Source organism: Hemiscyllium ocellatum, chromosome 17 (genome assembly GCF_020745735.1).
Source record: "Hemiscyllium ocellatum isolate sHemOce1 chromosome 17, sHemOce1.pat.X.cur, whole genome shotgun sequence".
NCBI classification, from domain to species: Eukaryota; Metazoa; Chordata; class Chondrichthyes; order Orectolobiformes; family Hemiscylliidae; genus Hemiscyllium; species Hemiscyllium ocellatum.
In genome coordinates, this window is record NC_083417.1 from 4712463 (window position 1) to 4726778 (window position 14316).

Consider the following 14316-nt stretch of genomic DNA (forward strand, 5'->3'; position numbering starts at 1 on the left):
TCCTCGGATGCTGCCTGAACTGCTGTGCTTTTCCAGCACCATTCTAATCTAAACTCTGGTTTCCAGCATCTTCAGTCATTGTTTTTACCTGGCTGTTTCTTTAAGCTTGCCTTCAAGGTTTGGATTGCTCTTTCTGCCATTGAATGATGGATGGTATGGAACAGTCCTTACGCATCAAATGCACTTGGGCATTAGGAAATATTCAAATTCCTGACTGGTAAACAATGGCCTGTGATTTGTAAACATCTAGGACCCCATGTTTTGCAAAAGATGCATGCAGATTTTCCATTGTCACCCCCATATTTGATGAATGAGTTCTATACACGTCCTGCCATTTTGAGTGGGGATCCTCAATGCCTAAGAGCATTGAACCCATGAAAGGACCTGGGCAACTGATATGTAACCAAGTCCAGGGTTTACCCTCCCATTCTAACAAATGTGGGGAAGCTGTTGGCAGTAACATCTATTCTTGTTGGCACTCTGGGAACTGATGTGACTATGTCTGCATCCAATCCTGGCCACCAAACATAACTTCTCGCCAACAGCTTCATTCAGCCAAATGCACCATAGAAAACATTCTATCTGGGTGTGTCACAGCTTGGTACGGCAACTGCTCTGCCCAGGATTGTAAAAAACTTCAGAAAGTTGTGTACACTGCACAGACTGTCATGCAACCTCCCATCCATTGTGTCCAACTACACTTACCGTTGCTGCAGAAAAGCAGCCAACATCATCAAAGATCCCTCCCACCCCAGTTATAAACTCTTCCAATCTCTCCTGTCAAGCAGAAGATATAAAAGCTTAAAGATAGCTGCCAACAGGTTCAAGAACAACTTCTTCCCCACTGTTATTAGACTGATGAATGGACCTCATAAATTTCAAATCTAATGTTGACCTTGCTTCTGTGCATCTCCTGTGCAACTGTAACTTTGTATGTTTCACTCTGTTCAATCACCTTATGACCTGTATGTCCTCGTATACAAAGTACAAAGAAAATTTACGGCCCAGGAACACGCCCTTCAGCCCTCCAACCCTGAGCCGATCCAAATGTACTGTCTAATTCGGTCAGTTCCTAAGCATCTGTATCCCTCTACTCCCCACCTACTCATGCATCTGTCCAGACTCATCTTAAATGAATCTACCGTGCCTGCCTCTACCACCTCTGCTGGCAATGCGTTCCAGATGCCCATCATCCTCTGTGTGAAGTACTTGCCGCGTGTATCCCCCTTAAACTTTCCACCTCTCACCTTGAAAGCATGACCTTTCGTTATTGAATCCTTCACCCTGGGAAAAAGCTTTTCTCTATCCACTCTGTCTATACCCTTCATGATTTTGTAAACCTCAATCAGGACCCCCTCAATCTCCTTTTTTCGAGTGAAAATAAACCGAACCTTCTCAACCTCTCTTCACAGCTAGCACCTTCCATACCAGGCAACATCCTCATAAAACTTCTCTGCACCCTCTCCAAAGCATCCACATCCTTTTAGCAATGTGGCACCCAGAACTGTACACAGTATTCTAAATGCGGCCGAACCAGTGTCTTGTACAATTTTAACATGACTTGCCAGCTCTAATACTCAATACCCAGTCCGATGAAGGCAAGCATACTATATGCCTCCTTGACCACTCTATCCACCTGTGCAGCAACCTTCAGGGTATAATGGACCTGCACTCCCAGATCTCTCTGCCCATCAACTATTCCCAAGGCTCTTCCATTCATTGTATCATTCGCTATAGAATTAGTCTTGCCTAAACGCATCACCTCACATTTGTCTGGATTGAAAGCCATCTGCTACATTTCCGCCCAACTCTCCAGTCTATCTATATCCTCCTGTATTCTCTGACAGTCCCTTATGCTTTCTGCCACTCCACCAATCTTTGTGTCATCTGCAAACTTGCATGTTATGAACTGCCTGTACTGCACACAAAACTAAACTTTTCGTTTTACTCCGGTATGTGTGACAAGAATAAATAAAATCAATAAGTCAAATCAAAGCCAGTATCTGGCATCAACCTTTGCTCAAGATAATCACTGTTGCTCTCCACAATAATGTAGTGACCTCTACTGTGATCTGCTCTCTCTGGGTTCAAAAAGGTTTCAGTTCTGATTGTACAGCCCTTAGGTTTCCCACATCACCACGAGCTGTTTCAGTTTTGTCAGGAACGGATCTTTCTGCGTCCAAAATCTGATATTGTCAGCTGTGATTGGGAGTGTGCCCAGGAAATTTAAAACCATTAGAGACTGTTCCAGTGGCGGTACCACTGTTGGTATATCTGCCAACAGGAGGCCACATTCGCTACTTGGCCACCCAGAGGGTGTTCCAACTTGTAATAATACACACTTATTATTAGAACCCACTGCTGAATTCAGACTGAAGCAATGGGAGGCATTGTCTTGACCTCTTTGGATAGATCTAGCAGGGGTTTGTGGTTTGTTATTTATGTCCATTAAAGGCATTGGTGAAACTTTCTGACTCCAAATATGACTGCCAAACCTTCCTTTCTATCCGGCTATATTTACAGTCTGCATGAGCCAAAGTCCTGGATGCATACACGATTGGGTGTACTTCTTCATCTGGCCACCTATCAGCTAATACTACCCCAATGCCATATGGGCACATCAATATTGAATTGAGGAGGGGATCTAAGATGGTGGCGAACTGAGAAGATCACATTGCAGAGCTTCGCATCGCAGCAGGAGCAGGACAGTCCTTTAACCCACCCAAACCAGGTCATCAGGATTTCTTAGGATGTTGGAAAGATTGTGGAGCCCCAAGAAACATTTAAAAATTGACTTACCTGTATTTTCAGCTGTCCGGGGGTGCCGAGAAAGGGAGGAGGAGCACCTGAGGCCAGGCCTGCAGCTCAGCCTGCAGCAGCCTCAGAGCAGATTACTCTCCAGGTCCTGGTGGACCAGCTCTCAAAATCACGCGAGATGCTGGGGAAACAGATTGAAGAGAAGCTGGCTCCAGTCTCTCTTGTGCTGCAGAAGCATGGGCAGCAGCTGGGATACCTGGAGGAGAGGACGGATGAGGTGGAGCAGAGTGTCACAGTGGTGGAAGCTAATGTCAGTTCATTCAAGGAAGAGATTCGGGCCCTGAAGACACAGGTTCGTAATTTGCATGACCAAGAGGATGATCTTGAAAACAGGGGCAGCAGAAACAGCATTCGGATCGTCAGTCTGCCTGGGGGTGAGGAGGGTGAGCAGCCTGCAGAATTTGTTGAAGATTGGCTTCCGAAATTCCTTGACTTGGAGACTGGCATGAGGGGATTGAAGATAGAGAGGGCTCACCGAGTCGCAGCACGGAGGTCGGGTCTGGGTCAACGCCCTCGTCCTTTCCTGGTGCGGTGCCATCATTACTGGGATAAGGAGAGAGTCATGGAGGCTTCCAGACTCCAGAGGAAGGATCCAAAGGCCCTAATTTACGAGGGGTCAAAGATTATGTTTTTTCAGGACTTTTCAGCGGCGGTGATCCAGAAACAAAAATCGTATGATGGTGTCAAGAGAAGATTGAAGGAGCTTGGGATTCAGTACTCCCTGAGATATCCGGCAGTTTTTCGGATCACCTTAGATGGATCCATGCATCTTTTTGACACATTGGAGAAGGCAAGAGACTTTGTGGACAAACTAACCTAAGTTAAACAATTGTAGTATGTATAAATACCATTGCTTGGGTATGTGTTTATCATTCTGTAAAAGAAATGGAGGAAATCCGGTTGGAGCTTTGTTTTTCCCCCTTTTTTTACCTCTATTGATAATAATTTGGTTGAACCTATGTCTGGCGGTGGATAAGATGTACATTTTAAATTTCTAAGTTAGGACATACCAAAGGATGGGTGCGGTATTTATTCCCCCTTTATTTTTATAAAAGAATTTTTTTTTATTCACATTGATATGCTATGGGGTGTTTATTCTTTTTAGCTTGTGCATTGCAATACGGCTCTAGCTGGGAGAAGTGAAGGTGATTGAGATGGTTAGATGCCTATTTATGGGCAGTTCGGGACAGGTAGTTGCCCCCTCTGGGCAGGGGATGAGTTCCCCAACTCAGCGCTATTGGCACTTTATATGTTGGTTTGTTTTCTGGTTTTTGTTGTTTTTTATTTTTAATAATTTTGTATGTTTGTTAAATGTAGTAGTTTTAGTTTATGTAGTTTTTATATTTGGTGGATCATGCGACACTAAGGCTCAGCAATCTGTGGTTCAGGTTCCTCCTCTCTGGAATTTAAATGTAATTGCAGAAGATTAAATGGTGTACCAGTAATATCAAGGGAAGTCACTCACCAATTAAGAGGAAGAAGGTACTCTTGAGTCTTAGAAAGAAGAAGGTGGAGGTTTGTAATTCTTAAAGCCTTGATAAATGGGGAAGAATATGGCATTTTTAATGTTTATTGTCTCCCAGCTCATCCTCTTAAATTCTTGGTAGATGCTTTTTCTAAACTGATAAGTCTCAAGTCTCGGCACATCATTGTAGGGGGAGATTTTAACAGCCTCATGGACCCCACAGTAGACAGGTTGCCTTAAGGTCCCTCGATACCCGCTGCACAAACTAAACAGCTACTGGGTTTGTCTGGGGAATTAGGATTGGTGGACATCTGGAGATGTCTCCACCCTACAGGTAGGGATTTCATGTTTTTCTCCAATCCGCACAGATGTCACATGAGGATTGATTTTTTTCTGACCCCTGCGGTAACCCTGGATCTGGTGGCATCCTGTATGATTGGTAATATTGCCATCTCTGATCATGCTCCAGTGTACCTCATGGTTAAAATTAAGGATGTTACAGTGGATTCAAGGTACTGGTTAATGGACCCCTTTATTCTCATGGACAGTAAGTTTGTGGAGTATTTCTCTAGGGAATTTCGTGCATTCCTAGACATCAATATAGGCTCGGTTGATAGCTCATCTGTTCTCTGAGAAACTGCCAAAGCTTATGCCAGAGGGTTAGTTATTTCATATTCCACAAGTAGGAAGCGGTAGAAGGGTGAGCAGCACTGTCTCCTTGAAGCACGGTTGAAGGCAGCAGTGAAGGCCTATTTTGACAGACCCTCGTTGGTCAAACTACAGAGGATTACGACACTGCGGTCTGCACTAAATTCCGTGCTCACGCAGATGGCAAAGAAGGAGCTGGCTTTTGCAAAGCATAGGTTATACGAACATAGCGACAAACCAGGCAAATACTTAGCATACCTTGCCAGAAAGAGAAGTGCCCCACAAACAGCGATTAGGGAAGGGTCTGGAAACCTAACATGTGATTCTAAAAAGATTAATGTGGCGTTCCAGAGATTCTACTCTAAATTAAATCAGTCTGAGAATTGTGAGGAGGGGCAGGCCAAAATGGAATCCTTTTTTAAAGCTCTGAAGCTCCCGAGTGTGAATCCCAAATAACAGTCCTTTCTCAATGCCCCATTATCAGAGCAAGAAATGCAGGAAGCTGTGAGGCAGCTTCAGAGTGGAAAGGCGCCCGGTCCTGATGGACTTCCCAGTGAATTCTATAAGGAATTTATAAGTATACTGTCAGGCCCGATGCTGACTATGTTTAATGATTCATACAGTCATGTTTGTCTCCCACCATCTCTGAGAGAGGCCAATATTTCACTTATCCTTAAAAAAGGGAAGGATCCGGAAGACTGTGCTTCATACAGGCCCATCTCACTCTTAAATGTGGACTTTAAGATCCTTTCTAAGGCTCTTGCATTAAGGGTGGAGACTGTGTTACCTTCTACTATTAAAGACGATCAGACGGGCTTCATAAAGGGTCGCACATCCTCCAATAACGTTAGGAGGCTGCTTAACGTAATTCAAGCATACCGACAGCAGTCAATACAGGGATTGGTGATTTCTTTAGATGAACAGAAGGCATTTGACCGAGTTGAGTGGCCGTACCTTTTCTGTACTCTAGACCGGTTTGGTCTGGGCGAAGTTTTCATAAGATGGGTAAAGGTTCTCTACAGTGTACCTCTCGCTGCGGTCATTACCAACGGGGTACAATCAAGTAATTTTAATATTTCTAGGGGCAGCCGGCAGGGCTGTCCCCTTTCACCATTACTTTTTATGTTGGTGATTGAACCGTTGGCAGAGGCCATTCGTGGGGATCTCAATATATCAGCTCCAGAAGTGGGGTCAAAATTACATAAGATCTCGCTGTATGCAGATGATGTTCTAATTTTCTTGACAAATCCAGCAGTTTCAGTGCCTTGCCTGATACAATGCATTCACGCGTTTGGTGCTTTTTCAGGGTATAAGATTAATTTTGCTAAATCAGAGACTATGCCTCTGGGTTGTCTTATGAAAGAGTTGGCTCTTGAGAGTGGCTGTAGATTCCCATTTAGGTGGTCACAGGGGGGTTTTGTGTATTTGGTGTATTCATTACTCCAGTTCTGGATTGGCTGTTCAAAGCCAATTTTAGGGTAAAAAATGAGGTCTGCAGATGCTGGAGATCACAGTTGAAAATGTGTTGCTGGTTAAAGCACAGCAGGTTAGGCAGCATCCAAGGAATAGGAAATTCGACGTTTCGGGCATAAGCCTTTCCTCAGGATGAAGGTCTTATGCCCAAAACGTCGAATTTCCTATTCCTTGGATGCTGCCTAACCTGCTGTGCTTTAACCAGCAACACATTTTCAACAAAGCCAATTTTACTCAATTATTTGAAAAAAATTAAACAAGATCTCCAAAGATGGGAGGCACTTCCAGTCTCACGGTTGGGTCGGATAGTGCTTATTAAAATGAATATTCTCCCTCGTTTGCTATACCCTATACGGATGCTCCCCCTGATTTTCAATAAACGAACACTCAGGAGACTGAACAGTTGGTTCAGCTCCTTTACCTGGCACTGTAAACGGCCCCTCATTAAATTAGCCAAACTGCAGTTGCCTCACAGACTGGGGGGAGTAGACCTTCTGAAAATTAAAAATTACCAATTAAGCTCGCTTTTGACCTACGTAAGTGATTGGGTTTGTGGGGACCCTCTTTCAATATGGCTAGATATCAAAGTCTCCCAGGCAAGGTGCCCTCTTACCAGTTTGCTGTTTTTGGACAAGGTGCGGACAGTTAGGGAATATTGCCATAACCCAATAGTCATCAATCCTGTTAAAGCATGGAGGGCAATTCGGCAAAGGGAAGGTAATATTGGCGAAACATCTTTGTTTACACCTTTAGTGGGTATGCGGAGTTTTCAATCAGGTTTGATAGATTCAGGATTTAAACGTTAGGCAGCTAGGGGTATATCTTGCATGGGTGATTTATTTGAGGGAGATGTAATGATATCAGTTAGTACGGAAGTACGAGTTACCTAATAGAGACCTCTTTCGTTTTTTTCAAGTTAGGAACTTTATTCAAAAAAAGACCATACTTTTGATGATCCCTCCAAATCTGACATAGAAAGAGGGGAACTAAGGGCTAAGAGTACACTCTCTGTCAGTACTCTATATCACCAATTGGGGGGTGCCACCTCAGATGAGTCTGATCGACTCTGCAAGATATGGGAAAGAGAGCTGGGTGTTGAAGTTTCTTCAGAGGCATAGGAGGATGCAAGGAAGATATCAGTTTGCAATAGGATCCATGCTTTACAGTTGAAGATTCTCCGCAGGGTCCACTTAGCCCCAGACCGTTTGTCAAAATTTAAACCAGGGGTATCTTCAGCATGCCCCAAGTGCAAGGTCTGTACAGGTACTCTTACCCATTGTCTTTGGTCTTGTGACAGGCTTTAAACATATTGGAGCGTGTGGTGGGTGCAATGGAGAGGAGTTTAGGTGTAGGGGTGGAGAAGGACCCTATTTTGCTCCTTTTGGGCCTACCCATTGTATTTCCTGCAGACTCACATAAGGCAAAACTTTTCAATATTCTTACATTCTGTGCAAGGAAGAATATCTTGTTAGGTTAGATATCAGAAAATTCTCCAGGCTTGTCGGGTTGGCGGAAGATTGTCATGGAGCATATTCCCCTGGATTTTCTCACAAATATGGTGCACCACAAAACTGAATTTTTACAAGACATGGCAACCCTTTTTGAAGTAACTGGACACAGATTTATCTGCCGCACTAACAAGGGCTCTTATATAGCCATAACGATTGTGTTTCATGAGTCCAATATCCAGGGAGGAGGAACTGTGAATTTATGAGTGTTTTGTTTGGCTGGACTGAGTTATTACTATTTATTTGTTTGTTGTTAGGTATTTATTTAGTTAGTTAAATAGCTAGTTTAGGTTTTTTTAAATTTTATACTTCTCTATATATGTTATTACATTCGTATAGGAGGTTGGGTTGGGGAATTTTTTTATTATTTGGGTTTAGTTTTGTACTATATTTGTACTGTTTTGAATTGCATTGTTTTGTATTTGTTGTAATATTTAAAAATCTTTTTTCTTAATAAAAGTATATTTTAAAAAATATTGAATTGAATTGAATTGATCTAGCAGATGATACAAAAATAAAAGTTGATGGAAAAGCTCAGTAGGTCTGGCAGCATCTGTGAAGAGAATTCAAAGATAATGTTTCGGGTCCAATGGCCTTTCCTCATCACTGATGGTAGCTAGGAAAATGTCAGTTTGTATGTAGAAAATAGGTGGGGGGAATATCGTAGCAAGTAAACGACAGGTAAGGATGGAGTGCAAATAGAGAGAAGAACAGTTAGACAGACAAAGGAGTTGATAATGATTTGGTTGGGAGGGTGAAAAGATGTTAATGGAGGCTGTTAGTGGCTAATTAAAGGTAGTGTGTAATAGCAAGCTATGTGATATCAAGGCCTAGTGTGTGTGGTGTGGGGCTTGGACATGGGGAAGTTCAGGCCCTAAAATTATTGAACTCCATATTGGGTCCAGGGAGCTGCAAGGTCCCCGAGTGAAAAATGAGGTGTTGTTCTTCCAAGTTATGTTGAGCTTTTCCCTGGACCACTGTAGCAAGCCTCAGATAGAGATATTGAATTGAATTGAATTTATTGTCATGTGTACCGAGGCACAGTGAAAAGCTTTGTCTAGCGAGAAATACGGGCAGACCACAGAGTTGAGTAGCATAGATAGTAAATAATAGGTCTATTAAGTTTAAAGAGTATAGAACAATTGTAGGAAATAGGAAACTTAGATCTGCACGCAGGAGCTTGCAAGGAATCGACCATATCCGGCGCTATGGCCAGGGCTGGTGTGTTAAAGTGGCAGGCAACTAGGAACTCAGGTCATTTTGTGAGCAGAACGTAGATGTTCTGTAAGCTGGTCACCCAGTCTACGCTTCAATTCCCCAAGTCTCGTTTCCCCAACTCTCAATCTTAGAGGATGGTAGCTGTTTCTTCACTTCCCTGAAAGCCGTGGCTTAGCTATGCAACCATTTCCATTGCTAAACTTCTTTTAATAGTTAATGCAAAGTTGCCAGGATGGAAGCCAGGTTATGTATGGACATCCTGTAGTAATTCACTAGCCCAAGGAAAGATGTAAGCTCTGGTACAGATGTGGGAGCCAGGACACCTTTGATTGCCCTCACTTTATCTTCCATCAGGTATAACCTGGTCTTATCAACTCTGTATCCCAAGTGGATCACTTGGGGTGCCAGTGACACATATTGTTCCCTTCTAAGATATCTGCACTTGGGAAAAACATCTAAGGACTATGTCCAAGTTCTCAAAGTGCTCCTTATTTATCGTCCCTGTTATTAGCACGCCATCTACATAAATGGTGACCTGGGGCAGACTTTGGAACACGTTCCTCATGTTCAGCCTAAATGGCGGTCTGTTTTATTGGTACAAACTCTTATGGGTATTAATTGTAACATGCATCTGGGAATTCTCATCTAACCACAACCGCAAGTACGCCTTGTTCATGTCCACCTTGTGAAGGTCAGCCCCCTGCCAGCTTTGCATACAAACGTTCTCTGGGAGGGATTGGGTGTTAACCAGCTACAGAAAGCAGTTTACCGTTTGTTTAAAATCCCCACGAGGTGAATCGACCCGTCGGGCTTCACAATTGTTATGACTGGTGCTGCCCATTCCACACTCTCGCCTGGTTTGATGATTCCTTCGTTTTCCAGCCTCCTGTTTTTTTAGATCAGATTACTTACAGTGTGGAAACAGGCCCTTCGGCCCAACAAGTCCACGCCGACCCGCCGAAGCGCAACCCACTCAGACCCATTGCCCTACATTTACCCCTTCACCTAACACTATGGGCAATTTAGCATGGCCAATTCACCTAACCTGCACATTTTTTTTTGGGCTGCAAGGAAACCAGGAGGAAACCCACGCAGACTCCACACTGTGCAATCACAGTGGACTGTGCAAACTCCACACAGTCAGTCGCCTGAGGCAGGAATTGAACCTGGGTCTCTGGCGCTGTGAGACAGCAGTGCTAACCACTGTGCCACCGTACCGCCCACTACTTTCCTGCCTCTACTTTTGCCCGTAAGGCAAATGGCTCTGGGTGTGCCTGGCAGCATCATGCGATTGCTTCCTGGTCAACAGGCAAGGTGGCCTTTGCTCCTGTGATAGTCCCTAGACCTTCCTGAAAAACTTCTGAGTATTTAATTAGGACTTCACACAGGCAGCCATTTTCTAATCAAAAAATGTTGAGACAATCAAGGTGAATCTTTCACAACTAATTTCACCCCACCAAGCTTGGGCCTGGGCCTTTTACTACAATCAGTGGTAACTGAACCAGCTGCTTCTGATAAGAGATCGGAACCAAAGTTATACCCTTAGTCTCTAAAGGTTCCCCAGTATAGGTTCTCAGTGTAGCTGAAGTTTTCCACAAACCTAACAGTTGGACTCCAGAGCGAATTTTGTTACAGGCTGGTTCTGCAATTGCTGAAATGATCATGCTAGCATTGAACTCCATTTGAACTGGGTGATCACTTAACCAGATGTTTATTTGATTGGTTCTGATTTGGATGTTGCTAAGCAAGTTAACTGTTGTAAACTAGATGTAGGTGGACATTCCAGGGGGTGCACTGTCCTGGATACTGGTCTATGAGTTCTCTCAGGCCTCATAGAACTCTTTTGCTGTCTTGATTCTGCATGCCAGCAACAACTTCATGGCTTGCTGGCCCAGATCCTGAAGAACATTTTAACCATTTGGCTGAGTCTTAGCTTTGTTTTAGTGTTTTGCAAAGGGCAGACCTAGAGGCCCTCTGATCAATGTATGTCCTAAATGAGGCTGTGCATTTGCCTGCACTCAAATGGTGATCCACAAGCTCATTTGGACTTCTACTTCCATCAGAATACCCTGCAACTCACATGTTCCACTTGCTGCATTTTCCATTGATAAAACCAGTTGTAGTACCTGTTTGAAGTACAGTTGGGCTTCAACTAGTAGATGCTTTTGCATGGTTGCATCATTAATCGCACATACTAAACGGTCTCTCAGCATCTCATTAAGAATTAAGCCAAAGTTTTATCCCTCTGCCAGTCATCTTAATCTCATCAAAAATCCAGATACGGATTCCCTTGTTCTCGAATTCCCAAGTAAAACTGATAGTGTCTCAGAATTAGAGGAGGCTTGACATCGTAATATTCTTCAAATCTGTCAGTTCTTGAAAAGTTTTAGTATCAGGTGCCTCAGGGAAATTTAGGCCCCTAATAACTGTAAAAGCTTCCAGTGCTTTGGGCGGCACGGTGGCACAGTGGTTAGCACTGCTGCCTCACAGTGCCAGGGACCTGGGTTCAATTCCCGCCTCAGGTGACTGACTGTGTGGAGTTTGCATGTTCTCCCCGTGTCTGCGTGGGTTTCCTCTGGGTGCTCTGGTTTCCTCCCACAGTCCAAAGATGTGCGGGTCAGGTCAATTGGCTATGCTAAATTGCCCCTAGTGTTAGGTAAGGGGTATATGTATGGGTGGGTTGTGCTTCGGCGGGTCGGTGTGGACTTGTTGGGCCGAAGGGCCTGTTTCCACACTGTAAGTAATCTAATCTAATCCACAAGCTGTCAGGAAAATTACTCATTTCATTTTATCTGCCCCCCAATGTCATTTGTGCAGAGAAAATAATTCATAAAAAGCGTACTGGGCCCAGTCTTTGACAGCAAAGTTGAACAAGTCAAGCTTCCCAAATAATGGCATGATGCAAGCAATGCTCACCCCAACTTAAAGACAATTATTGCAAGCAATTTTTACTCTTGTTGCCATTGAAATCACTCCACAGAGGCCAGTATCCCATCACCAATACACTCTTTATTTACAAGTGGAAACTCCTTGATATTGATCCGGCTTCCTCAGAGCTAGCTGTCAGGATGCCAGGAATTCTGAAGGAACAAGGCAATGGAGTACAAGAGGAATGGCAAGACACAAGGACATTGACTTTGTCCACAGATCCCTAAAATGGCAGAACAGGTTAATGGGATAGTTAAGAAAGCATACAGGACACTTGCCTTTATCCGTCATGACATCAGTTATAAGATCAGGGGTTATGATGTTGTTGTATCAAATTTTGATTAGGCCATTGTTAGAGTACTGTGTGCAGTTCTGGTCACCACTCTATAGGAAGGATGTAATTGCACTGGAGAGGTTGCAAAGAATATCACCAGGATGTTGCCTGGGATGGAGCATTTTAGCTACACAGAAGGGTTGGATAAGCTCGGATTTTATCTTTGGAGCAGAGAAGGTTGGGGGAACTTGATAGGGGTATATACAATTACGAGGGCCATGGACAGGATGAGTACAAAGCAGCTATTACCCTGACTTGAAGGTTAAGGGTGAATAACAAAGGATCTTAATTTTACAGTGAATTTAGAGGGAGCTTTAGAGGGAATTTGAGGAAAATCCTTTTCACCCAGAGGGTGGTTGGATGTGGAATGCATTGCTTGGAAGGATAGTAGAGCCAGGAAACCCTGCAACCTTTAAAAGATACTTAGATACACACCTAAAATGTGCACATTCAAAGCTATGGGCCTAGTTTAGGAAAGTGGGACTAGTGTAGGTAGTAGCATACTTTTGGCAGTACAGACTTGATGGGTCGAAGGGCCTCTTCTGTATTGTATGATTCCAAACACTTATTCATGACAATATTTGTAGCAGTGACCACCACACACTCCTAGTAGAGACAAAGTTCTATCTTCACACCAAGGATATCCTCTATTTTGTTCTGTTAGAAGTCAAACAACACCAGGTTATAGTCCAACAGGTTTATTTGAAATCACAAGCTTTTGGATCATTGCCCCTTCTTCAGGTGAAGTGAGAGAGAAGCACACAGGTACAGAATTTATAGACAGAGAGATCAATGGGCAGAAAGATCATACAAATAGTGCAAGTGGAATGTCGATAAGTCAAGTTATAAGTCTGCAGATGATCAAGAGTGTCAGACAGTGTGGATAAAGTGTCAACAGCTGAATAACAAGTGAAAGGACAACCTATAATCGATTAAGTGAGGCAAAGAGATAATTACAAAAAATTAAAAATAAGGTGGAGCTGGAGGCAAACCAAATGATTGGAATAACATAATAGTATAATAGTCGCATGCCGAGGGTTTAACCAAAGTAATCCAAAACTGTACAGGCTAATTAAGGTTGAGAGATCATAACAATTTATCAAGGTGAAGTGTCAAAACAGGACAGTAAGGAAGATTCTACAGATATGGAACAGTGTGATGAGGTCACATGTAGCATGACATGAACCCGAGATCACAGTTGAGGCCATCTTCATGGTTACGGAACTTGGCTCCCAGTTTCTGCTCAGCAATTCTGTGTAATTGCGTATCTCAAGGGTTGCCTTGGAGAATGGTCACCCAAAGAGAGAAGCTGAATGTCCTTGATTATCGAAATGTTCCACAGCTGGGAAAGAACATTCCTGTCTAATAACTTTTGCATGGCGTCCAATCATCAGTTGTTGTAGTGTCTGCATGGTCTCGCCAATATACCATGCCTCAGGGCAACCTTGCCTGCAGTGTATGAGAAAGGCACATTGGCCAAGTCACATGAATATCTGCCATATACGTGGTGGGTGGTGTTCTCATGTATGATAGTAGTATCCATGTTGATGATCTGACATGTCTTGGAGTGGTTGTTGTGGTGGGTTATGATTGATGTTGTCCTGAAGATTGAGTAGTTTGCTGTGAACAATGATCCATTTAAGGTATGGTGCAAAAGTTTTGAATATCTTTCTCTGCAATTCCGCCCAATTTCAGGAGGGATTACAGAAATCTAGCTCAAATGACTATTTGTCAGATTATTGCAAATGTTTGATTATCTCCACATTATTTTGTTGCTGAATATTAGTCCTTTGAAAAATTTGCAGATAGACTATGTTCTTTTGACTTTCAGAAGATAGTATAGGTGCTCAGGAGTTTTTCAATATTTCCCACAGAGAAAGTAGAAAAAGAGAAATCATAGGGCTGGTGTAATGGTGCAGATGTGG

The 14316-nt window shown here is 43.3% G+C and overlaps 1 protein-coding gene across 1 annotated transcript in view; it reads left to right on the plus strand.

Moving 5' to 3' along the window:
* Positions 1-14316, plus strand: part of terb1 (telomere repeat binding bouquet formation protein 1) — a 164806-nt gene that overhangs the window by 116123 nt on the left and 34367 nt on the right. Inside the window, exon 14 of the mRNA XM_060838318.1 lies at positions 10748-10757. Coding sequence (XP_060694301.1) covers positions 10748-10757 — 10 coding nt within the window. The remainder of the gene's footprint in view (positions 1-10747; positions 10758-14316) is intronic.